Below are 26,067 nucleotides of genomic sequence, written 5' to 3'. Positions count from 1 at the left end.
GCTGCATCTCCATCACCAACCGTAAGGTGTCTGATCGCAAGTCCCTACAAAGTAGAGTGAGGACTGCTGGGGGGATTATCGGGGTCTCTCTTACACCCACAGAGATACTTAAGAGGAGCACTGCCTATGCAGGGCCCTTAGTATTGTCAATGATCCCTCCCATCCACCCAACTATCTCTTTGACCCCTACCATCAAGCAGGAGGTACCGTAGAATTAGGACCAGGACTGTTAGCATGGGAAACAGCCTCTCCCCCCCCCCCCCCCCAGGCCATGAGACGACCGAACTCCCTGCCACCTCCCGGGTCTCATCACGTGTGAAGCACCAATAATGTTATACTGTTCACTTCGTAACTTGTTTCATAAATGCACCTCATTATTTGTTAGTGTATTTGTAGTAATATTACTTTGTGTTCTGTGTGTGTGTGTGTGTGTGTGTGTGTGTGTGTGTGTGTGTGTGTGTGTGTGTGTGTGTGTGTGTGTGTGTGTGTGTGAGAGAGAGAGAGTGTGGTGTGTGTGTCTGTGTAAGTGTGAGTGAGTGTAAGAGAGTGAGTGTGAGAAAGTGAGAGTGAGAGTGAGTGTGTGTGTGGGTGCGCGTGTGTGGGTGCACGTGAGTGGGTGCGTGTGTATGGGTGCGTGTGTGGGTGCGTGTGTGTGAGAGTGTGGTGTGTGTGTGTCTGTGTGAGTGTGAGGGTGTGAGTGTGTGTGTGGTGTGGGTGCGTGTGTGTGTGCATGTTATACGTACTGTGTTGTGCACCTTGGTCTGAAGGAGCATTGTTTATACCACACACACACCACACGTGTCCTATTAAATGACAATAAACTAAACATGAACTGTCGATTACCCCAGACTCTACCTCTAACTCACGCACTCTGGGGACAACTTACAGCAACCAATTAACCCCTGGGCATGCGCACCTTTCGGAAGTGGAAGGAAATCGGAGTGTCCAGGAGGAAACTCACGCAGTAAAAGGGAGAACGTGAAAATTGCACAGAAAGCACCAGAGGTCAGGACAGAAGCCGGGACTCTTGAGGACTGTGGGGCAGCCACTCTCTCTTCTGTCTGTATGCATCACAGCGACCGCTCTGCCTGAAACTGCACTCAGCTCAGCACATCATGGAAACCAGCTTCCCCTCTGTACTTCTCACTGCCTCAGTCAAGTAGCTAGAATAATCAAACACCCGCCACCCCTTCCCCCCTCTCCCACTGGGCAGAAGATACAAAAGTCTGAAGGCACGGACCGCCAGGCTCGAGGGCAGCTTCTACGCTGCTGTTATCAGATTGTTGATCGGCCGCCTCATGCAACGTGATGGACTTTTGACCTCACAACCCACCTCGTTGTGGCCTTGTACCTTATTGCAATTAAAACTTTATTCTGAATTCCATTATCGCTTTACCTTGCAACAATTAAATGCAATGTTATAATGAAATTATCTTTATGGACAGCATGCAAAACTAGCCTCTTGAGTGTACCTCGGTGCACGTGACGACAATAAACCAATTTGCAAATTTATTTTCCTAGTCACCATCTACATTGGCATGTATCAGGAATTTGCTGTGGTGTGTTGGCATGACATGCAACAGGAAACATTCAACAATTATGAAGAATGGAGAACTATATAAAAAATATAGATATGGAATAAAATGTACATTAATATATAAATGCCCGCATGTGTTTATAATGTAAACAGCATTGTAAACAGTGTCCGTAGGTAAACAGTGAGTTGAAGTGTTTACCATGCGGTGCAGTGACAGGTGTAAAAGGGCCATAGATTCATATAGCACTGCAGCTCAGAAACAGGCCCTTTGGCCCATCTGGTCCATGCTAAAGTATTATTTTCCTTGGTCCCATTGATCTACACTCGGACCACAGCCCTCCATACTCCATCTGTCCGTGTACCGATCCACATTACTCTTAAATGTTGAAATTGAACTGCCTCCACCATTTCCATTGTCTGCTCATTCCACACTTTCACCACCCTCTGAGTGAAGAAGATCTCCCTCAGGTTCCCCTTAAACATTTCACTGTTCACCCTCAATCCATGGCATCTAGTTGTAGTCTCATCCAATCTCAGCGGAAAAAGCCTACTTGCATTTACCCTATCTATATCCCTCATAATTTTAAATACCTCTATCAAATCTCCCCTCATCCTCCCTTGCTCCAGGAAACAAGGTCCTAACCTGTTCAACCTGTCCCAATAACTCAGGTCCTCAAATCCCAGCAACATCCTTGTAAATTTTCACTACACTCTTGCAATCTTACTGATATCTTTCCTGCAGGTAGGTAACTAGCAGAGGAGTGGGAAGGGGTTAACTAGAATGATTGATTAAAACAGGATTAGGGTAGATTGGCAAAATGGTCAGGCTGAACCAAACCAAATTGCATGGCCATTCCAGTATCATGGGAGCTTCAAACAAGAGAAAATCTGCAGAAAGAAAGAAAAAAGGGCGGGGGCACCAGAGGGAGGCAATAGGTGGGCAAGGAGATGAGGTGAGAGAGGGAAAAGGGGATGGGTAATGGAGAAGTTGGAGTGGGGAGACTGGGAGGCATTACCGGAATTTTGAGAATCTGATGTTCATGCCATCAGGTTGGAGGAGACCCAAAGGGAATATAAGGTGTTGTTCCTCGAACCGATGTGTGGCTTCATTACGACTGTGGAGAAGGCCGTGGATGGATGTATCAGAATGGGAATGGGAAGTGGCCATCCACTTTAATTTCACTTCCCATTCCCATTCTGATATGTCCATCCATGGCCTCCTCTACTGTTGTGATGAGGCCACACTGAGGTTGGAGGAACAACACCTTATATTCCGTCTGGGTAGCCTCCAACCTGATGGTGTGAACATTGATTTCTCAAACTTTCGGTAATGCCCCCCCACCCCCAGAACCACCCCACCCCCCACTTCTCCATTACCCACCCCCTTTTCCCTCTCTCACCAATCAACTTCCCAGCTCTTTACTTCATCCCTCCCCCTCCAGGTTTCACCTGGTGTCTCTCTCTCCCTCCTCCCACCTTTTTAATCTACTCCTCAGCTTTTTTTTCACCGAAGGGTTTCGGACCAAAACATCGACTGTACTTTTCGTCCGTAGATGCTGCCTGGCCTGCTGAGTTCCTCCAGCATCGTGGGAGCTTGCTGTGCAGTTTGGCTGCTCTGTTTTGTACAGTACAACAGTAACTCACACTGCATGGGGACTGGACTGCAGAACCACGCCACCGCTCGCTAAGTGCTCTGGGACTTCCCAAAGTGCACTAGAAACACTACTCACTCTTTCTACTGCAACACTGGTGGAGAGATAAACATTGCCTCAGTCACCAGGGACTGAGAATCCTGTTCTCCATCAATGCCCCAGGATTTAGAGAGAGAGAGAGAGAGAGAGAGAGAGAGAGAGAGACAGAGAGAGACAGAGAGAGACAGAGAGAGACAGAGAGAGAGAGAGAGAGAGAGAGAGAGAGAGAGAGAGAGAGAGAGAGAGAGAGAGAGAGAGAGAGCAAGAATGTAGAATAGAGCATGTACAGAACTTCAGTCAACAATGTTGTTGTGACCTTTAAACTGGCTCTAAAATCAACCTAACCCTTCCATCCTACACACTCCTCCTAACAAATATTGGAAGGCCTAGACATGAATATTGAGACAATGTTTCCAAAAGGTAAGTAGCCTACACCCAGAAGGTATTGCCTTAGAATAGTTGGGTGTCCCTTTAGACCAGAGATGAGGTGGAATTTCTTTTGCCAAAGAGTGGTGAGTTTGTAGAATTCATTACCACAGAGGGCTGTGGTGGCTGTGGCATTAGGCATATTTGAAGCGGAGTTTGATAGGTTCTTGATTAGTAAGGGTGACTAAGAGTATGGAGAGAAGGCAGGAGAATGGAGTTGAGAGGGATAATAAGTCAGCCATGATGGAATGGTATAGCAGACTCAATGGGCCAAATGGCCTTTTACTGGTCCTATCTCTAAGGTCTTATTTTTCTAGCAATTGTGTGCCAATCTAAGAGTTTCATAAATGTCCTTAATATATCTACCTCAAACACCATACCTGGTAAGGTGCACCACACATACACCACTCTCTGTGTAAAAAAAACTTACATCTGACAATCTTCCTATACTTTCCTCCAATTACCTTAAAGATGCCCCCTCATACTAGCCATTTCTGCCCTGGGAAAAATCTCTGGCCATCCAATTGATCTCTACTTATCATCTTGTACACTTCTATCAAGTCACCTCTCATCTTCCTTCACTCCAAAGCCCAAGCTCACTCAACCTATCCTCATAAGACATGCTCTCTAATCCAGGAGGCATCCTGGTAAATCTCATCTGGACCCTCTCTAGAGCTTCCACATCCTTCCTAATAAGGAAGCAACCAGAACGGAACACATTACTCCAAGTGGGGTCTTACCAGGGTTTTATAGAGCTGTAACATTACCTCGTGGCTCTTGAACTCAATCCCTTGTCTAATGAAGTTCAACACACCATACACCTTCTTACCATCCTGTCAACTTGTGCGGCAACTTTGAGAGATCTACAAACATACACCCCAAGATCCCTCTGTTCCTCCACACTGCTAAGAACCAGCTATCAACCCTGTATTCTGCCTTCAAACAACCTTCGAAAATGAATTACTTCACGCTTTTCCTGAGTTATTTTTGTGTTATTGTGTTTCCCTTGCACTATCTCAAAGTACTTCTGTTTTGAAATGCCTCCATTAGTACCACCAAGGAGGAGGTACAGGACTCACACTCAGTGCTTTAGGAACAGCCTCTTTCCCTCCTCCATCGCAGGCTGAAGGGCCTGCGCAGTGTTGTACTATTCAGTGTATACTGAGTGTCTAAAGTGGACTCTCTGAAGTCCAGCCTGGTTGGCATCCCTCAAGGCCCTGGACTCTGGAAATATATCCAATAATCTTGTCACCTTCAGATGCCCTTCCAAATGAACCTCGTTGACCAAATTTGGAGCCACCTTCCCCGTGGTCCACGGTTTCAGACAGACACCAGAGAAAGAGATCAGGAAGATCCCTCAGATGAGAAGATAGCAGATGATGACTGCTGTTCCTATATGAGTGTAGGAGAATGAGGGGAGGTATGATAGAAGTACACAAAATTATGAGGGTTATAGAGAGGGTATATACAAACAGGCTTTTTCCACCAAGGTTGGGAGAGACTAGCACTACAGGTCATGGGTTAAAGGTGAAAGATGAACTGTCGAAGCGGGACATGATGGGTAACTTCTTCACTCAGAGGGTAGTGAGAGTGTGGAACAAACTGCGAGTGGATGTGCTGGATTCGGGTTCAATTTCAATAAAGAGAAATCTGGATAAGTACATAGGTGAGAGGGCTGTGGCCCAGGTGCAGGTCGATGGAATTAGGCAGATTAACAGTTTTGGCACAGTCTAGATGGACCAAAGGGCCTGCTTCAGTGCTGCAACGTTCTAGGACACTGTGACTCTATGATTTGATTCCATCGCCTTTGAGGCATGAACACTGAGTTGGAAAGAATGTTTGCTGATCTGACTGTTCTTTTCCTCCCTCACAGATGCCTCCTGACCAGCTGCCTGATTGTTTCAAACTAAGTTATGTATCAGTTTTATAGAACTTTGGTTAGGCCCCATCTGGACTATTATATTCAATGCTGGTCACCCCATTACAGGAAGGACATGGAGAGGGTGCAGAAGAGGTTGACCAGGATGCTGACTGGATTAGCGAGTTTGTTCTCTGAGAACTTGGGCAAAGTTGGGGTGTGGCTTCACTAGAACAGCAGAGACCCGATGAAAGTTTGTAAAATTATGAGAGTTACTGGAGAGCTGGTATCTTTTTTCAAGGGTTGAAACGTCTAACACCCGAGGGCATGCATTTAATATGAGGGAGGGGGAATGTTCAAAGGAGATGTGCAGGAAAAGTTCATTTTACAGAGTGTGACAGATACCTGGAATCTGCTGCCACACACATGGAGGCATAGCTGATCGATGTTCAAAGTCCAAAGTAAATTTATTATCAAAGTACACATATGTCACCATATACAACCCTGAGATTCATTTCCTTGTGGGCATTCACAGTAGAACGAAGAAGTACAATAGAATCATTGAAAAACTACACACAAAGGCTGACAAACAACTGAAGACAAACAGTCTAAATACAAATAAAATAAACAATACTGAAAACATGAGTTGTAAAGAGTCCTTGAAAGTGAGTTTGTAGGTTGTGGAATCAGTTCAGAGTTGGGGTGAGTGGAGTTATGTGCGCTGGTTAAGCCTGATGGCTGTAGGGTAATAACTGTCCTGAACCTGATGGTGTGGGACCTAATGTGTTTCAGAGGCTCTTAGACTGACGCATGAATGCGCAGAGAATGGAGGGATATGGAGCTTGTGTAGGCAAAAAACATTAGTTTAGTCAGGCGTTTGATTAATTCGGCTCAACATCGTGGGCTGAAGTTGTTGTACTTCTCTAGGTTGCACACTCCATTCCCAGCATCCACATTTTCTTTTCACTTGCGTCGCCAGGATCATTGGCTCAGTGGTGGGTAGACCTCATTCAGGACACCGAGATGTCCCAACACCTTGCCAAGAAATTCCAGGGGGCTGAGGGTTGGAGTGCGATGGCAGTGGAGAGCTGGAACTATGAGACCTCTGCAGGAAAACTCTCCTCTCCCCTCACGGGGTGATACAGCCAAAGGACAATTCAACGGCCACAAAGAAGTAATGACAAAGAGCTCTTGAACATTAGGTTCAGCTGCTACATTATTCATTTGCAATGATTGCAATTTTCATAATCACATTTGCATATTCTTCCCTGCAATGTATTCAACTGAATGTGACCTGTGCATATTTATTCCTGAGAGGGATCATTAATACTCCTGAACATTCTCTGAAAGTCCCTTCGCTGACTCATTCCCTCCCCGAACAGCAGCAATCTGGAATATCAGATCAGTTAAAGCAGGGAGGCAGGCCATTCAGCCCTTCCTAATCACACTGGCTCTTGTCTCACTTCCCCATAGACCTGCACTCCCTTCCTTTCAGCTATTAGCCCTGCTGCCTCGGAGTCCTGCGACTGTATTTGCCTCACCAGCAGGGTGTTCCTCACCCAGCTCACTCTCTGTATAATCTTTGCGCAAAGGTTTGCCACTGTGGCTCTGGAGTTTTAACGGGAGTCAGAGGGCTGGGGCAGAGAGTGGAGTGGTTGTGGGAAAGGATGCTGTTAAGCCTACGTACAAAGACAGGAAATGAAACATTCAGCATGGTGGGAATAATGTCCCGAGTTACATCTGTTTCAGTGCAAGAAGTATTGTAGGTAAGGTGGATTGGCCTAGAGCATGGGTCAGCACATAGAACTATGATATTAGTGAGTCTTGGATTCGGGAGGGACAAGGCTGGCAGCTCATTGTTCTGGGGTTCTGTCGTTTTTCACAAGACGGAGCAGGAAGGATTAAAGAGAGAGGGTGACTTTAATAGTCAGGAATAATACCATAGCAGTGCTCAGATAGGGCACGTTTAGGAGACATGTGGACAAGTACATGACTGGGAGGGGTACGGAGGGGAAAAGTTCAGGTGAAGGCCGATCAAATGAGGCAGAATAAGTTTGGTATTGATTGGATGGGCCGAATGGCCTCTTCCTGGGCTGTGACTCAATGGCTCATTCAAAAATATCGGACCAATGCCCTTACTTCTTCAGAGGGCTAAGGAAATTCGGCATGTTCACAATGAGTCTCACCAATGGTTACTGGTGCACCACAGAGAGTATCCAATCCAGATACATCACATCACACAATGGATATGGTCCAACACCATTAAACACATCTACCTGGAGATACATCACATCACACAGTGGATATGGTCCAACACCATTAAACACATCTACCTGGAGATACATCACATCACACAGTGGATATGGTCCAACACCATTAAACACATCTACCTGGAGATACATCACATCACACAGTGGATATGGTCCAACACCATTGAACACATCTACCTGGAGATACATCACATCACACAGTGGATATGGTCCAAAACCATTGAACACATCTACCTGGAGATACATCACATCACACAGTGGATATGGTCCAACACCATTGAACACATCTACCTGGAGATACATCACATCACACAGTGGATATGGTCCAACACCATTGAACACATCTACCTGGAGATACATCACATCACACAGTGGATATGGTCCAACACCATTGAACACATCTACCTGGAGATACATCACATCACACAGTGGATATGGTCCAACACCATTGAACACATCTACCTGGAGATACATCACCTCACACAATGGATACAGCCCAGCCCATCACGGACAAAGCTCGCCCCACCATTAAGCAAATCTACACTGTTACAGTAGAGCAGCATCCAGCCTAAAGGACTCCCACCATCCGAGTCATATCCTCTTCTCTCTGCTGCCATCAGGAAATAGGTACAAGAGCCTCAGGATACACACCACCAGGTTCAGGAACAGTAATTACCCCACTACCATCAGGAAAGAGAGACAGGAGCCTCAGGACTCACACCACCAAGATCAGGAACAGTTAATACCCCTCAACTATCAGGTAACTTTACTCAACTTAATTCACTCCATTACTGAACTGTTCCCATAAACTTTGGACTCATTTTCAAGGACTCCTTCTCATGTTCTCAATATTTAATGCTTGCTTACTTGTTTGTTTGTTTGTTTGTGTATTTATTTATTTATTTATTTGTTTGTTTGTTTGTTTGTTTATTTATTAATTATTTCTCCTTTTTTCTTTTGTGTTTGCAGAGTTTGTTGACTTTTGCACATGGGTTGTTTGTCTGTCCTGTTGGGTGTGGTCTTTCATTGATTCTATTATATCCTTGGATTTACTGTGTATGCCTGCAAGAAAATGAATCTCAGGGTGGTATATGGTGACATATATGTACTTTGTTAATAAATTTACTTTGAACATCATGGTTTGGTACAACAGCTACCCCCAGGACATTGTGAATACAGCCTATTCCATCACACAAAGCAACCTTGACCCCTTCCAAAGTTCCTGCTGCCAACATAAACCCAGATTCTTTCCTCACCCTGGTCATTCTCTCCTCTCCCTCCTTTTCTGGGTAGAAGATACAGAAGTTTGAGACCATATGTCACCAGGTTCTAGTGTAGCATCTATCCCATGGTTATCAGGCTTTTTCATAGGCTAAAGAATTAACCCTTGACCTCTCAAACTGCCTTACTGTGGCCCGTGCACCCCACTGTCTACCTGCACTGCACTTTCTCTGTAACTGTAACACTTCATTCTGCATTCTGTTTTCCTCTTTATTATCTGGATGTACAGTTTTTTTTCAATTATATAAGGGAGGTGAGAGTTGATGTTGAACCACTGGAAAATGATGCTGGTGAGGTAGCAATGGGGAACAAAGAAATGAAGATGAATTTAATGGGTACTTTGCTTCAGTCTTCACTGTGGAAGACATTAGTAATATACCAGAGGTTCGTGAGCATCAGGGAGTAGGAGTGAGTTTCATTGCTATTACAAAGGAAGAAGTGCCAGGCAAACTGAAAGGTCTTAAGGTGGATCAGTCACCTTAAGCACTCTCTCCCAGAGTCCTGAGAGAGGTTGCTGAAGAGATAACAGATGCATTGGTCATGATCTTTCAAGAATCACTTGAATCTGCTGTGGTCCTGGAGGACTGGAAGATTTCAAATGTCACTCCACTCTTTAAGAAGAGAGGAAGACGAAAGAAACTGTAGAGCAGCTAGCATAACCTCAGTGGTTGGGAAAGTGTTGGGAGTCTATTGCCAAGGATGAGGTTTTGGGGTACTTCGAGACCAATGATAAAATAAGTTAAAGTTAGCATGGTTCCTATAAAGGGAAATCTTGCCTGACAAATCTGTTAAAGTTCTTTGAGGAAGTAACAAACAGGGTGGACAAAGGAGAGGCAGTGAATGTCATTTACTTGGATTTTCAGAAGGCGTTTGATAAGATGCCACACATGAGGCTGCTGAACAAGATAAAATCCTAAAGTGTTACAGGAAAAATACTGGCACGGACAGAAGAATGGCTGAGAGGCAGGAGGCAACAAGTGGGAATAAAGAGGGCCTTTTCTGGTCGGCTGCCAGAGACTAGTGGTGTTCCTCAGGGGTCAGTATTGGGACCGCTACTTTTGATATTGTTTGTCGGTGATTTGGATAATGGAATTGATGGCTTTGTGGCAAAGTTTGCGGATGATACGAAGATAAGCAGAGGGGTAGGTAGTGCTGAGGAAGCAATGCGATTGCAGCAGGACTTAAGACAAATTGGAAAAATGGCAGATGGAATACAGTCAACACACACAAAATGCTGGTGGAACGCAGCAGGCCAGGCAGCATCTATAGAAAGAAGTACAGTCAATGTTTCGGGTCCGAAACGTTTGTGTGTGTTGCTTGAATTTCCAGCATCTGCAGACTTCCTCGTGTTAGCGAGATGGAAGACAGTGTTAAGAAATGTATGATAATGCATTTTGGTAAAAGGAACAATAGTGCAGACTGTTATCTAATTGGGGAGAAGGTTCAAACATCAGAGGTGCAGAGGGACTCGGCAGTCCTCGTGCAAGACTCCCAGAAGGTTAATTTACAGGTTGAGTCTGTGGTAAAGAGGGCAAATACAATGTTGGCATTTATTTCAAGGGGATCAAATATAAAAGCATGGAGAAAATCCTGAGGTTTTATAAAATGCTAGTCAGGCTCTTTGTTCAACTCTGAGTGATTATGCAGAGATGAGTTATTAATCAAACTTTCTGCATAATCAGTCAAAGAGTTGAACTGCACGTGCATGTAACAAGCGCTGTGTAACTCATCTCCTTTTACCTTAGGCCACAAACTTATCAATCACCCCTGCTGTGGACCACTTCTGGAGGTCCAAGATGCCGACTTCTACAAAGAAGGGATCCGTATGCTCCACGACTGCTGGACTAAGAGTGTAAATGTAGGAGGGGACTATGTTGAAAAATAAATTACATTGGGCCATGAACTTATCAATCACCCTTTGTATGTAGATAGCCCATTATCTGCATGCACAAGGCGTCTGTAGTGATTTTGTTCTTTTATGGTCAATCAAAAGAACACGGCAGTGTAAACTGGATGAATTCCTCTGTCGATATTTATTAGGAACCAATACACATTTTATAGTAACATAGTGGTATTAGTAGTGTTCTAATTTGTCCTGTAGTTTACTTATGTATATAATTTGTTAAAACAAGAAAATCTGCAGATGCTGGAAATCCAAAGCAACACACACAAAATGTTGGAGGAACTCAGCAGGTCAGGCAGTATCCGTGGAAATGAAGAGATAGTCTACATTTCAGGCCAAGACCCTTCATCAGGGCTGAGATGATGCCAACTCGCCTCTTTACCTTCCCCCACCTTTTTACCCTGGCACCTTTCCCCTTCTTTCTCAGTCCTGAAGAAGGGTCTCGGCCTGAAACATCAACTTTCTATTCATTTCCATACACGCAGCCTGACCTGCTGAGTTCCTCCAGCATTTTGTGTGTGTTGCCATCTTCTCACAGCTCCCACGGACAGGAGGGACTGAATCCTGAAGTCCCACACCACCACCCGGCCAGGCCATCTTCTCACAGCTCCCACGGACAGGAGGGACTGAATCCTGAAGTCCCACACCACCACCCGGCCAGGCCATCTTCTCACAGCTCCCACGGACAGGAGGTACTGAATCCTGAAGTCCCACACCACCACCCGGCCAGGCCATCTTCTCACAGCTCCCACGGACAGGAGGGACTGAATCCTGAAGTCCCACACCACCACCCGGCCAGGCCATCTTCTCACAGCTCCCACGGACAGGAGGGACTGAATCCTGAAGTCCCACACCACCACCCGGCCAGGCCATCTTCTCACAGCTCCCACGGACAGGAGGGACTGAATCCTGAAGTCCCACACCACCACCCGGCCACACCATCTTCTCACAGCTCCCACGGACAGGAGGGACTGAATCCTGAAGTCCCACACCCCACCCGGCCAGGCCATCTTCTCACAGCTCCCACGGACAGGAGGGACTGAATCCTGAAGTCCCACATCACCACCCGGCCACGCCATCTTCTCACAGCTCCCACGGACAGGAGGGACTGAATCCTGAAGTCCCACACCACCACCCGGCCAGGCCATCTTCTCACAGCTCCCACGGACAGGAGGGACTGAATCCTGAAGACCCACACCACCAGGTTCAGGAGCCTTTCCACCAGTCAGCACAACCCTAATCACTTCCTCACTATAGCACTTTGATCACTTTGCAAAACAATAGATGCTGTCTTTTTTTTTGCTCTCCTCTTCCTTGCAAAACTGATATACAAGATGTTTAGCTTATGTTTTCCTTGTAGACGCTGCGTATTTGATGCTGTGGGCCTGCGATGCTGCTGCAAATAAGTTTTTAATTGCACTGACATGGATTTGGCAGCCTGCAGAACAAAGCACCGTAATCGCTCTGAACAGATTCTGTCCCAGATTGTCCCAGTTCATCCTCCCTCTCCGGCTCTGCAACAGATTCCTTAATCAGAACTGTCACTTCCCTCCCTACTTCCTTTGGGTGCCTCGCATCCAGGATAATCCAGAACACAGTCCCTTCCTATTTTAACAAGCTCTCTAATATTGCCACTGTAATAGACCCACAGAGAGCGGGTCAAAGTTCAAAGTAAATTTATTAACAAAGTACATGTATGTCATCATACACACTCTGAGATTCATTTTCATAGCCTTAGATTCATGAGAGCCATAGAGAAATGCAGAACTTCGACCCATCATAAGAGCATAAGACACAGGAACAGAATTAGCTCATTCGGCCAATCGAGTTTGCTCTGACATTCAATCATGGCTGATTTATTTTCCTTTTCCTGTCTTCTCCACATAACCTTTGACGCCTTTACTAATCAAGACCCTATTAATCTCTGTTTAAGTATATCCAATGACATGGCCTCCACAGTCATCTTTTGCAATGAATTCCACAGATTCAACACCCTCTGGAAAAGGAAATTCTTCATCTCTGTGCTAGTGGGACACTCTTCTACTCTGACGCAGTGCCCTTTAGTCTGAGCCTCTCCCACCACTGGAGACATCCTCTCCATATCCATTCTATCTGGATCTTTCAATATTTAGTCTTTCAATGAATTTCTCCATCATGCTTCTAAGCTCCAGTGACTACAGGCTCACAGCTATCAAACACAAGTCATATATTAACCCTTTCATTCCCAAGATCATTTTCGTAAACCACCTCTGGATGCCACCACTTCCCTTCTACGAGAAAAGACTATAAGACATGGAAGCAGAATTAGGCCACTTTCATATTTTGCAGTCTCATTTTCCAATTTTAAAACGAAGTAGGATTTTGAGCTAATCTACAAAGTATTGTTTATCACGTCAAAGCAAAAGAAAAATTCCAAAACCTATCAGCAATTTACTAAAAACTGAAAACCAAAATTTGAGGCTGGAATAGTATTCATCCCCTTTGTAATTACTATGATAAATTTCATCAGGTGCAATACCTTACCAACTCAACCAATTTATTGATGTAGAAAATTGGAGGATCACCTGTTTTTACCTCTCTCTGTAAGATCCAACAGTATGATAGATTTGCAACAGACCAAACCAAGATGAAGACAGAAGAGCATTCAAGGCAAGTCACAGAAGTGATAAAAGAGAAGCACAAATCTGGGGAAGGGTTCAAAACCAGCTCAAAGGCACTGAACATACCTCAGACGGTCAGTGCAGTCCATTGTGAAAAGTGGAAAAGATATGAAACCCCAGTCTCACTGTCCAAGTCAGGCCAACCCTCTAAATGTAACCGCTGGGGAAGACTGGCACTTGTAAGAGAGGCTACTGCAGCACCAACCAGTGCACTGCAGAGCCCAGTGGCTGCGACTGGGGATGAAGTCCATGGCTCCACAATCTCTGAGGCCTTGCGCAAAAAGGGTATTAATGGAAAAGTGGCAAGGAAGAAGCTCCGGCTAAAAAAAAAAGACACACCCTTGCCCATAAAGACTTTGAAAAGCATCACTTAGAAGATACTGTTAAGATGCGGAAAACGGTCCTGTGGTTGGATAAGACGAAAGTGGAACTTTTTGGCCTCAATGCTGAGTGGTACGTGTGGTGTAAATTTAACAACGCGCATCAGTGGGTAACATCACCCTATAGTGGAGGCAGCATCGTGCAGCAGGGACTGGAAATCGGGTCAGGATTGTTGGGAAGGTGAATACACAGAGACCCTGGGTAAAAACCTACAAGTGTCTGCCGGAAAGCTTAAACTGGGGAGAAAGTTCAGGACAACAACCCAAGGCACACTGTCAGAGCAACCACAGAGCCGCTTCAACTGAACAGACTCGATGTCCTTGAGTACCCCATCACAGTCCTGACCTTAACCCGATCGAATAACTCTGGCAAGACCTCAGATTTGCTAACTAACTAACCTGGCACAGCTTGAGCAAGTTTGCAAGGAGGAATGGGCTGTGCAAAGCTAATAGAGACATATCCAGAAAGACTACTGGCTGCAATAGCTGTGAGAGGTGTTTCAACTAAGCAAAGGGAGATGAATACTTTTGAACTGCTAACATTTCTGCCACGTCGTTTTTTATTCCGAGTTTTACTGACTCGAGAATCGGTCGCTAAATATGTACCAGGACTTCTGGGCGGCTCACCCTCCCACTTTAAAATGCCTGGGACCCGACCCAAGACGTCGCTGACCCTGGCACCTGGAAGACAACATTCCATCGAAATGTTTCTACCGCGTCCACAACATCTCGACTCTGTTCCTGTGACTAAGGAATCCCCTTTCACCACTGCAGTCCCCTTCTCCCCACTTCCCCTCGGAGCCACAGCGCCAGACTCAGGGACCAGGGGCTCGGTCACTACAGCTCCACACCACCCCCTACCCCCCCGAGCTGCAGCCTCTCTGAGGGGCGGCGCCTCGGAGTACCTGGTGCAGATGTGGTTATCCAGGAGGCTGAAAGTCTCCAACAATTCCCACATCTCACACAAAGAAAAATGCTGAAAACCCTTGAATCCTGCTTTTCAAATCCTCCTTTTGAAAGGGAACTTCGAGAGTGTTTGTCCATTGTACGGGGCCTATCAGCAGCGACAACAGGGCTCTACGAACTAAAGTGCAGAAGGGATAAGCGGAGTGGCCAGTGGCCAGTGGCGAGAGTAGAAGCAACAGGCTTCAGCTCCGAGGAGGCGTCGGCTCTCTGTAAAGCTTCAGTTAAGGTTTCCTTTTTGTTGTTTTTCCCTCTTACTGTACCATTTAAATGGCTGTGGTGTGTTCTTTGTGCCGGATGTTGGAGAGCTGGGAGACCCAGAGTCTCCCGGGGAACTAGATCTGCGTGAAGTGCATCCGGCTGCAGCTCCTCGAAGACCGTGTTAGGAATCTGGAGCGGCAACTGGGTGACCTTCGGCTTGTACGGGACAGCGAGGATACAATTGATCAGGGTTACAGGGAGGTAGTCACCCCGAAGTTGCAGGAGGTGAGTAGCTGGGTGACTGTCAGGAGAAATGGAAATGGAAATGGGCAGTTAGGGCAGAGCACCCCTGTGGCCATTCCCGCAAAAACAAGTAAACCGCCTTGGATACTTTTGTGGGGAATGACCTCCTGGGAGAATGCCACGGCGATCAGACTACAGGCACTGAGCTTGGGTCTGTGGTGCTGAAGGGAAAGAGAGAGAAGGGAGCCGTAGTGATAGGGGACTCGATAGTGAGGGGAACCGACAGGAGATTCTGTGGATGTGAACGGGACACCCGGATGGTATGTTGCCTCCCAGGTGCCAGGGTCAGGGACGTCCCAGATTGTGTCCACAACATTTTGGAGAGGGAGGGGGGAGCCAGAGGTCTTGTTACATATTGATATCAATGACACAGGAAGGAAAAGCAATGAGATTCTGAAAAGAGAATTTAGAGAGCTAGGCAGAAAGCTGAGAAGCAGGACCTCCCGGGAAGTCAGAGTGAGTTTGTTGAATACCTGAGTGATGGCTTTTTAGAGCAGTTTGTCATTGAGCCGACTAGAGAATCAGCTCTGCTAGATTGGGTGTTTTGTAATGAACTGGAGGTGATTAGGGAGCTTAAGGTAAAAGAACCCCGAGGAAACAGTGATCACAATATGATTGAGTTCAACTTGAAATTTGTTAGGGAGAAAATACAGTCTGATGTAGCAGTATTTCAGTGGAGTGAGGGAAATGATAGTTATATGAGAGAGCAGTTGGCCAAAGTAAATTGGAGGAGCTGCTGGCAGGGATGTCAGCAGGGCAGTGATGGCATGAGTTCATGGGGAAAATGAGGAAGGTGCAGGACATGTGTATTCCAAAGATGAAGAAATACTCTAATGGTAAAATAGTACAACTGTGGCTGACGAGGGAAGTCAAAGCAAAAATCAGTGGTTAGATAAAGAATTGGGAAGTTTTTGAAAACCTACAGAGAGCATCTAAAAAAAAACATTAGATTTCCACCTGGGCTGGAATGGAACCAATGTCCTAGGGGGAGCGTTTGCTACTGCTGTTCAGGAGGATTTAAACTAATGTGGCAGGGGGATGGGAACAAGTGCAGAGAGACAGAGGGGTGTAAAATGAGGGTAGTAAGGTGAAAAATAAAAGTGGCAGGCAGGCAAATCCAGGGCAAAAAGCAAAAAGAACCACTTTCAACATAATTGTATAAGGGCTAAGAGTGTTGTAAAAACAAGCCTGAATGCTTTGTGTGTCAATGCGAGGAGCATTCGTAACAAGGTGGATGAATTGAATGTGCAGATAGTTATTAATGAATATGATATAGTTGGGATCACAGAGACATAGCTCCAGGGTGACCAAGGATGGGAGCTCAACATCCAGGAATATTCAATATTCAGGAGGGATAGACAGGAAAGAAAAGGAGGTGGGGTAGCGTTGGTGGTTTGAGAGGAGATTAACGCAATAGAAAGGAAGGACATTAGCCTGGAGGATGTGGAATCGATATGGGTAGAGCTGCATAACACTAAGGGGCAGAAAACGCTGGTGGGAGTTGTGTACAGGCCACCTAACAGTAGTAGTGAGGTTGGGGATGGCATTAAATTGGAAATTAGAAATGCGTGCAATAAAGGAACAGCAGTTATAATGGGTGGCTTCAATCTACATCTAGATTGGGTGAACCAAATTGGTAAGGGTGCTGAGGAAGAGGATTTCTTGGAATGTATACGGGATGGTTTTCTGAACCAACACATCAAGGGACCAACGAGAGAGCAGGCCATTCTAGACTGGGTATTGAGCAATGAGGAAGGGTTAGTTAGCAATCTTGTCGTGCGAGGCCCCTTGGGTAAGAGTGACCATAATACGGTGGACTTCTTCATTAAGATGGAGAGTGACATAGTTAATTCAGAAACAAAGGTTCTCAACTTAAAGAAGGGTTACTTTGAAGGTATGAGACGTGAATTAGTTAAGATAGACTGGCAAATGATACTTAAAGGGTTGACGGTGGATATGCAATGGCAAGCATTTAAAGATCGCTGTCGGCATTTTCACCCAAGAACAGATTCAGTGGGCTGAATGTCACAATTCTCCTCCTCTGTCTTATGGTCTTATTTCCTTCAAACACTGAAAGAGGTTCTTCAGCCCAACATCTGTATGCAAGCCCTCAGAACTATCCCATCAATCTCAAATTTACTGAGAGCTTGCATAAACTTGATAAGTAGACGTCAAAATTAATAGGTTAACTCCCTGCAACCTATTAAGTTCAAATTCCAGTTCAAGTTCAATTCAACCATACATGAATTTAATTGAATGCAGCCAAATGAAATAGAGCTACTCTGGGGCCAAGGTACAAAACACAATACTAACAGTCACACACAGCACAAGGCACATATACCGCATATAAGATATCATTGTTATGTGCCGTGTCATATGACGTGGACGATCGTGGTCTTTCCATGACCTTTATTGTTCTTGGCAAATTATACAATTGAAGTGTTTTTCCATTGCCTTCCTCTGGGCAGTGTCTTTACAAGATGGGTGACCCTAGCCGTTATCAATACTCTTCGGAGATCGTCTGCCTAGCGTCAGTGGTCACATAACCAGGACTTGTGATCTGCATTGGCTGCTCATACGACCATCCACCGCCTGCTCCCATGGATTCACATGACCCTGAGCAGAAGCCACACCTTGCCCAAGGGTGACCTGCTGGTGAGCGGAGGGAAGGAGTGCCTTACACTCCTTTTGGTAAAAATGTATCTTCACCATGCTACATAGAGCAAATGCATATGAGATAGCAGTAAAAGGCAGTCACATCAAAAAACGTATATAGTCCAAGAGCCTGAGTCCGTGAATATTGCAACAATCTGTAGTTGAACAAATACAATATTAATTTTTGCTTTCCCACTAACTCCACCCTCATTCAATTCCCACTCACCCACAGGAGGGGCAACGGAAGGGCACACGGGTGTGTACACGTGTACAGATATGCTCGTGAACACGGATACATGCATGCCCACGTGTGCAGGTGCACATCTGCAAGCAGCATTGTCCTCTGCCCCTGTAGTTCATGGTGAATCAGAGCTACCGCACTGAGTTCATCATGTAAGTCCATCGCCAAGTGAAATCACAGCTCAAAACATGAATATTTCATTCGAATGAGGACACCTCTTTCTGCTTCGTGAATTCAGAGTAATTGGAATCGCTGCCTGCTTGTGTGTATTCATTAGGCTGGATTATATATTTATTATTTCTTCTTGTTTTATCATGTTTGTCAGACAGTTACAGAAAGTCCCTCCCAGCCATATGTTGCCATAAATGAGCATTCCTCCTGAATGCACCGTGCTCCTGTGTCCTTTAAAGATTTATTTTAAAGGTTAGCTTTACTTGTCACCTAGATCCACAGAACACTACAACACAGAAACAGGCCTGTCAGCCCATCTAGTCCATTCTGCCTAATCCCATCTCTTCCCATCCATGTACCTATCCAAATTTCTCTTAAAAGTTGAAATCCAACCTGTGCCCACCGTGAGGTACACCGAAACATTGAACTGCAGTGAAATGCTTTGTTTGTGATAATGGCCACTGCAGCCTGGGGGTGTGCTGGGGTCAGCCTGCAACTGTCACCATGCCTCTGGGGGCAACTGCTCATTAACCCTAACCGGCACGTCTTTGGAATGTGGGAGGAAACCGGAGCACCCGGAGGAAAACCGCGCAGTCACGGGGAGAACGTACAAACTCCTTACAGGCAGCAGCAGGAATTGAACTACAGTCACTGTTATGCTACTGTGTCACCCTCATTGCAGGGGAATATTTGAGAGTGTAACTTGCCTTACGGGCAAGTGGACCAGTGGCAAAGGCTAGAAGACCACTGCGGGCTGCAATAATGACCTTGACCTTGCCACCAATCCATAGCACAGCCCATCACATGCCCACTGAATGACATCTGCAGGCCCACTCTGTAATCATTACAAATGCATTGCGAGACCATTACACATCCACTGAACAATCACTTTGCATCTACTTGATGGCATAGATTACTTCGGCCCAAGTGCTTGTAAATGGAGTGTCATAAAGCCAAAGAGTCAAGGAATTAGGCCCTTCAGCCCACTTGGTCCATGCTGACCCTCAAGCACATTTATAAAGATTTTAAAATTTTGTTTTATTTGTCACATGTGCATTGAAAGGCACAGTGAAATGCGTTGCTCTGCGCAAACAACCTACACAGTACAAGGGTGTGCTGGGGGCACCCCACAAGTGTCCCCCACCTTTTGGCACCAAGATAGCATTCCCACAACTTACTAGCACTAATCTGTAAATCTTTGGACTGTGGGAGGAAACCCATGCGGCCATGGGGAGAGCGTACAAACTCCTCACAGACAGCAGCTGGAATTGAACCCCAGTCTCAGATCACTGTAGTAACTTGCACGGTCACCAGAGAGACACACAGAAGCTAGTGAATATAGTAGTGTTTAATACAGCAAAACCAAGCAACAGGCATTATATTGAGGAGAATCACTCTTGGAAGAAGAGGACTGCTCGGTCCAATATTACATGACATTTTATATGCTAAAGATCCAAGTTAACAGCAGGACAATTCTGTAGTTACAATGTATCTACAGTGCTTCCTTTGAGTTCCATATAGTCTTCACACACCTCCCTCTTTGTACCCACACTCCAGGCACCAAAAATTAATGTCAATCCCTCACTAACTCCAGGTGCATTCATGCAAATGCAGACATCTGAGGTCTAATTGTTCAGAGCTACATTTTAAACTCAATCTGCTATCCATCTTCAACTCTGAAGATTGGTTGCTGGTAAGAATACTCCTTAACAGTTATATTTACCACTACGCTACAGTGCCACTCTCTATTAATCCCATTAATTGCTGCGTTGCCTCCTGAGCCTTGCTGGTTCAGTTGCTTGCCTAGATGTTTCTACCAAACACTGACCCTCAGGTACAGTGTTCAACTGATAATGGAAAAAATGCTCCCTTCTAAACTTACTTAGTAATTTGTGGGTGTGCTCTGTTGGTATTGGAAGCATGGCAACACTTGCAGACTGCCCCCAGCACAATCCTCGGACATTGTCGCAAATGGCACATTTCGATAACAAATAAAAGTGTATTGAAATATTGTATATTTCAATAACAAATAAAGTGAATCTTAAACCTTTAAGCATCTCATCTGAAGGACGGAGGTGAGGAGAGATGGGGACAGGCTTTTAGATCCTACCTGTGATGCGGAGCACGATTCGGAAGTGGAGGCTGAGACTGCGGTTGGATTTTTCCACCAGCACGTAGTACCACTGCTGCCAGAAGGGAGCCGGGTGCCGCAGCTCGCAGACGTGCAGCGGCCCGCAGTCCACGTGGCTGGAGTTGTGCAAGGGAGGGGCCTTGGCTCGGACCTTCAACAGCACCGGACAACTTCGTATCGTCTTGTTGCCGCTGCCGCAGTCCGACAGTTGAACCGTGACCCGGGATGTGTAACTAGGAACGAAGACCCTGAGGATGGTTGGGAAGGAAGGCGAGAGTCAGAATTGGAATTGTAAACAGAATCAGATTCAAGTTTATTATCCTTGTTGGTTGTTAACACAAACAACGCATTTCACCAGATGTACTTGTAATAAATCAGAATCACCGACCTATGTTGTGAAATTTGTTGTTTTGTAGCAGCAGTATAGTGCAATACATAAAAAAAATATAAATTATAGAGAGAATCAAAATCCGAGTTCAGAGTCAGAAGCAGGTTTATTATCACTGACGTGAAATTGGAGAAAGTTCAGAGGAGGTTCATGAGAATGATTCTGGGAACGAAAGAGTTAATACATGACCAGCACTCTGGGCCTGTACTCACTGCGATTTAGAATGAGGGGGGGATCTCACTGAAACATGCTGGCCAAGATAGAGTGGGTGTTTACTTTGGTGGGGGAGTCTGGGACCACAGAACACAGCTTCAGAATAGAGGGACGTCCTTTTAGAACAGAGATGAGGATGAATTTCTTCAGCCAGAGGGTGATGAATCTGTGGAATTCGTTGCCACAGATGGCTGTGGAGGCCAAGTCATTGGCGGCATTTAGAGCAGAGGTTGATAGATTCTTGATTAGTCAGGCTGTGAAAGGTTACGGGGAGAAGGCAGGAGGATGGGGTTGAGAGGGAAATGGATCAGCCATAATGGAATGGTGGAGCAGACTTGATGGGCCAGATGGCTTAATTCTGCTCCTGTACGTCATGGCCTTAAGGAAATATGTTGTTCTGTGGCAGCAGTACAGCGCAATACATAAAAAGTTCGTCTCGGTTGCAATGAAGAATATATAAATAAGCAGTGCAAAAAGAGAGGAAAATAGTGAGGTAGTGTTCATGCGCCGTTCAGGAATCTGATGGCAGAGGGGGAAAAGCTGAGTGTGTGTCAACAACAACAAAAATAATGAACTAATTAACACCAATCCTCCAATCATGGCTCACAGCTTAGATTAACAACTTGCTGTTACAATGGCGCTCCTTGTGTCTGCCCTGGCCTCATGCCCACAGAGTCAGTATACGTGCACGTGCATGCATGCATTTATATGTCTCTCTCCTTAGGCTCCGAGCCTGGAGGCACTGCAGTTGGCTTCTACCCCCTCCTGGTTGCAGGCTCCGAATTAAATCTGTACCAGGCAGAGAGGGGTTCGAGAGTTTCTCGAGCACTGGGAACACTGCCAGGGTTAATGGCTTCAATTAACCAGAAATGGATCAGCTGCCTCGAAGCTGATGGGCTCATCTGGGCTGCTACATTGCAAGGTCTCTGACTCTCACTCAGGGCATGGCAAGGTGGATGCTAATATGTTGCCAGCAGGAGGAGGGTCTTGAATAACAGAACATACAAGGGAAGCGGCTGATTTTCATGGACATTGAGCCCACCAACACTACCTCACTACATTTTTATTTATTTCTGTTTTGCACTACTCATTCTGATTTAACTATTTTATATATATATTTACTGTTATTCAGTGTTTTTCTGTATTTATCATGTATTGTACTGTTGCTGTAAAGTCAACAACTTTCACAGCATATGCTGGCGATATTAAACCTGATTCTGATTCTGATCACGTGTGCATGGAAATTCAGAATCAGAATTATCATCACCAGCATGTGATATGAAATGTGTTAACTTAGCAGCAGCAGTTCAATGCAATATAGAAGAAAAAAGTAAATAAGTATTAAGTAAATCTTATTCAGTATACTTTACACAGCATACGTATATTGAACAGATTAAAAATCCTACAAAAAACAGAAATACTATACACTTTAAAACATATATGTCAAACTCAAGGCCCGCGGGCCAAATCCGGCCCGCAGTGGAATTATCTTTGGCCCGCGAGATAATATCTAATTACTATTAAAGCTGGCCCCAGTAATTGAAGCGCCTATGGCGTATGATATGGCTAATGCTGAGTTTATTCAGGTACCAGGTTTTCAGGGTTTTTAGTGTTTATTCGGCAGTCTTCTTCATAAGAAACGGAATTTGTAAAGTGAAACACTTTGTAGTTATAGCAGAGACTGACACACATGAGAGCAGGCTGAAAAAACGGAGGCAACGAAAGCTGCGTTCGCACGTGTCCGACTGATCCGGCCCGCATGAAGCTGCATTTTGCTCAATCCGGTCCGTGACCTAAAATGAGTTTGACACCCCTGCTTTAAAGAAGTGAGGTAGTGTCCAAGGGTTCAATGTCGATTTAGGAATTGGAGGCAGAGGGGAAGAAGCTGTTCCTGAATCACCGAGTGTGTGCCTTCAGGCTTCTGTACCTCCTACCTGATGGTAACAGTGAGAAAAGGGCATGCCCTGGGTACTGGAGGTCCTTAATAATCGATGCTACCTTTCTGAGACACCGCTCCCTAAAGATGTCCTGGGTACTTTGCAGGCCAGCACCCAAGATGGAGCCGACTAGATTTACAACCCTCTGCAGTTTCTTTTGGTCCTGTGCAGTAGCCCCCCCCCCCCCCCACCCATACCAGACAGTGATGCAGCCTGTCAGAATGCTCTCCATGGTACAGCTATAGAAGTTTTTGAGTGTTTTTGTTGACATGCCAAATCTCTTCAAACTCTTAATGAAGTATAGTCACTGTCTTGCCTTCTTTATAACTGCATCAATATGTTAGAACCAGGTTAGATCCTCAGAGATCTTGACACCCAGGAACTTGAAGCTGCTCACTCTCTCCACTTCTGATCCCTCTATGAGGATTGGTATGTGTTCCTTCATCTTACCCTTATCCACGACCAGCTCTTTTGTCTTACTGATGTTGAGTGCCAGCTTGTTGCTGTGACACCACTCCACTAGTTGGCATATCTCACTCCTGTACGCTCTCTTGTCACCACCTGAGATTCTACCAACAATGACTGTATCATCAGCAAATTTATAGATGGTATTTGAGCTATGCCTAGCCACACAGTCATGGGTATATAGAGAGAGTAGAGCAGTGGGCTAAGCACACACCCCTGAGGTGCCCCAGTGTTGATCGTCAGCGAGGAGGATATGTTATCACCAATCCGCACAGATTGTGGTCTTCCAGTTAGGAAGCTGAGGATCCAATTGCAGAGGGAGGTACAGAGGCCCAGGTTCTGCAGCTTCTCAATCAGGATTGAGGGAATGATGGTGTTAAATGCTGAGCTATAGTCAACGAACAGCATCCTGACATAGGTGTTTGCATTGTCCAGATGGTCTAAGGCCGTATGAAGAACCATTGAGATTGCATCTGCTGTTGACCTATTGTGGTGAAAGGAAAATTGCAACTGGTCCAGTTCCTTGCTGAGGCAGGAGTTCAGTCTAGTCATAACCAACCTCTCAAAGCATTTCTTCACTGTAGGTGCGAGTGCTACTGGGAGATAGTCATTAAAGCAGGTCACGTTATTCTTCTTAGGCACTGGTATAATTGTTGCATTTTTGAAGCAAATGGCAACTTCCACCTGTGGCAGGCAGTGGTTGAAAATGTCCTTGAATACTCCCGCCAGTTGTTTAGTGCAGGTTTTCAGAACCTTACTAGGTACATCATCTGGACCTTTTGCCTTGCGAGGGTTTGCTCTCTTTAAAAGTCTTCCAGAGACCATAAGACCATTGGACATAGGAATAGGATTAGGCCATTTGGCCCATCGAGTCTGTTCCACAATTCCATCATGGCAGATTTATAATCCCTCTCAACCCCGTTCTCCTGTTTTCTCCCTGTGACTTTTGACATCATGAGTAATCAAAAATCTATCAACCTCCACAGCTGGCTATGGCAATGAATTCCAGACTCACCACCCTCTGGCGAAAGAACTTCCCCCTCATCTCTGTTCTAAAGGTAGTTCGAAGAAAAGGGGCTTGTTGATCAAAAACCTGTGTGCATGGACATTTTTCCAGAGGATGGCAAAGCCCTGGAATTCTCTGCCCCAAGAGTTGTGGAGACCCGATGATTAGGTAGACTTCAAAGTCAAGGTTATTGCTACATGCACAGGTGCAATGAAAAACGTGCTTCACAGGCATTAGAGATGTAACATTCACAAGAACAAACTGAAGATAGATTAGACATAATTATAGAAGAAATAACACAAATAGAACAAAAAAAATCCATGTAGTGACAAGTGGTCAGTTTCAGGTGGAAGAAGATTAATTAAAGATCTTGGGGTCTACATCCATTCCACCCTGAAACCAGACACACAAGTTAATAAGTTGGTAAAGATGTTGTACTTGTCTTTATTAGTTGGAGCATTAAATTTGAGTCAGGCGTGATTGTTACAGCTGTATTGAACTTATTTTTGACTGTATTTAGTGTACTGTGTTCAGTTTTGACTCATTTTCAAGCACTCTCCGACTCCTGCTCTCAATATTACTTACTACTTGTCCATCACAGCCTGGTATAGAAACACCAATGCCCTTGAATGGAAAATCCTACAACAAGTAGTGGATACAGCCCAGTACATCACGGATAAAACCCTCCCAACCACTGAACACATCGACATGAAATGCTGTCGTAGGAAAGCAGCGTCCATCATCAGGCACCCCCACCACGCAGGCCATGTTCTCTTCTTGCTGCTGAGATCAGGAAGAAATTACAAGAGCCTCAGGAACACCACCACCAGGTTCAGGAACAGTTACTATCCCTCAACCATCAGGCTCTTGAACCAAAGGGAATAACTTCACTCAACTTCACTTACCCCATCAATGAAATGTTCCCACAACCTATGGACTCACTTTCAAGGACTCTTCATCTCATGTTCTCAATATTTATTTATAATTATCATTATTTATTTATTTTTGTATTTGCACAGTTTGTTGTCTTCTGCCCTATGGTTGAGCACCCTAGTCAAGCAGATTTTCATTGATTCTGTCATTGTTATTATTCTATAGATTTGCTGAAAGTGTTAAAAATGCTGCCTGGTTTAGAGGACATGTGCTATAACGAGAGGTTGGACAAACGCGGGTTGTTTTCTCTGGAGCAGCAGAGGCTGAGGGGAGATCTGATAGAGGTTCATAAAATTATGAGAGGCATAGATAAAGTACATAGTCAGAATCTTTTGCTCAGAGTTAAATATTGAGAACCAGAGAACATTAATTTAAGTTGAGAGGGGGAGAGTTTAAAGGTGGTGTGTGGGTGTGTTTGTTACACAGTGGTGGGCTGCCTGGGGTGTTGGTGGAA

The 26,067-nt window shown here is 45.3% G+C and overlaps 1 protein-coding gene across 1 annotated transcript in view; it reads right to left on the bottom strand.

The window, feature by feature from the left end:
- tmem8b (transmembrane protein 8B) overlaps positions 1-26,067 on the bottom strand; it is a 119,567-nt gene that overhangs the window by 39,184 nt on the left and 54,316 nt on the right. The window contains exon 5 of the mRNA XM_073047779.1: positions 20,651-20,919. Within this exon, the coding sequence (XP_072903880.1) occupies positions 20,651-20,919 (269 nt within the window). The remainder of the gene's footprint in view (positions 1-20,650; positions 20,920-26,067) is intronic.

Source organism: Hemitrygon akajei, chromosome 6, assembly GCF_048418815.1.
Source record: "Hemitrygon akajei chromosome 6, sHemAka1.3, whole genome shotgun sequence".
NCBI lineage: Eukaryota > Metazoa > Chordata > Chondrichthyes > Myliobatiformes > Dasyatidae > Hemitrygon > Hemitrygon akajei.
This window is presented reverse-complemented; position numbering and strand designations above follow the sequence as displayed.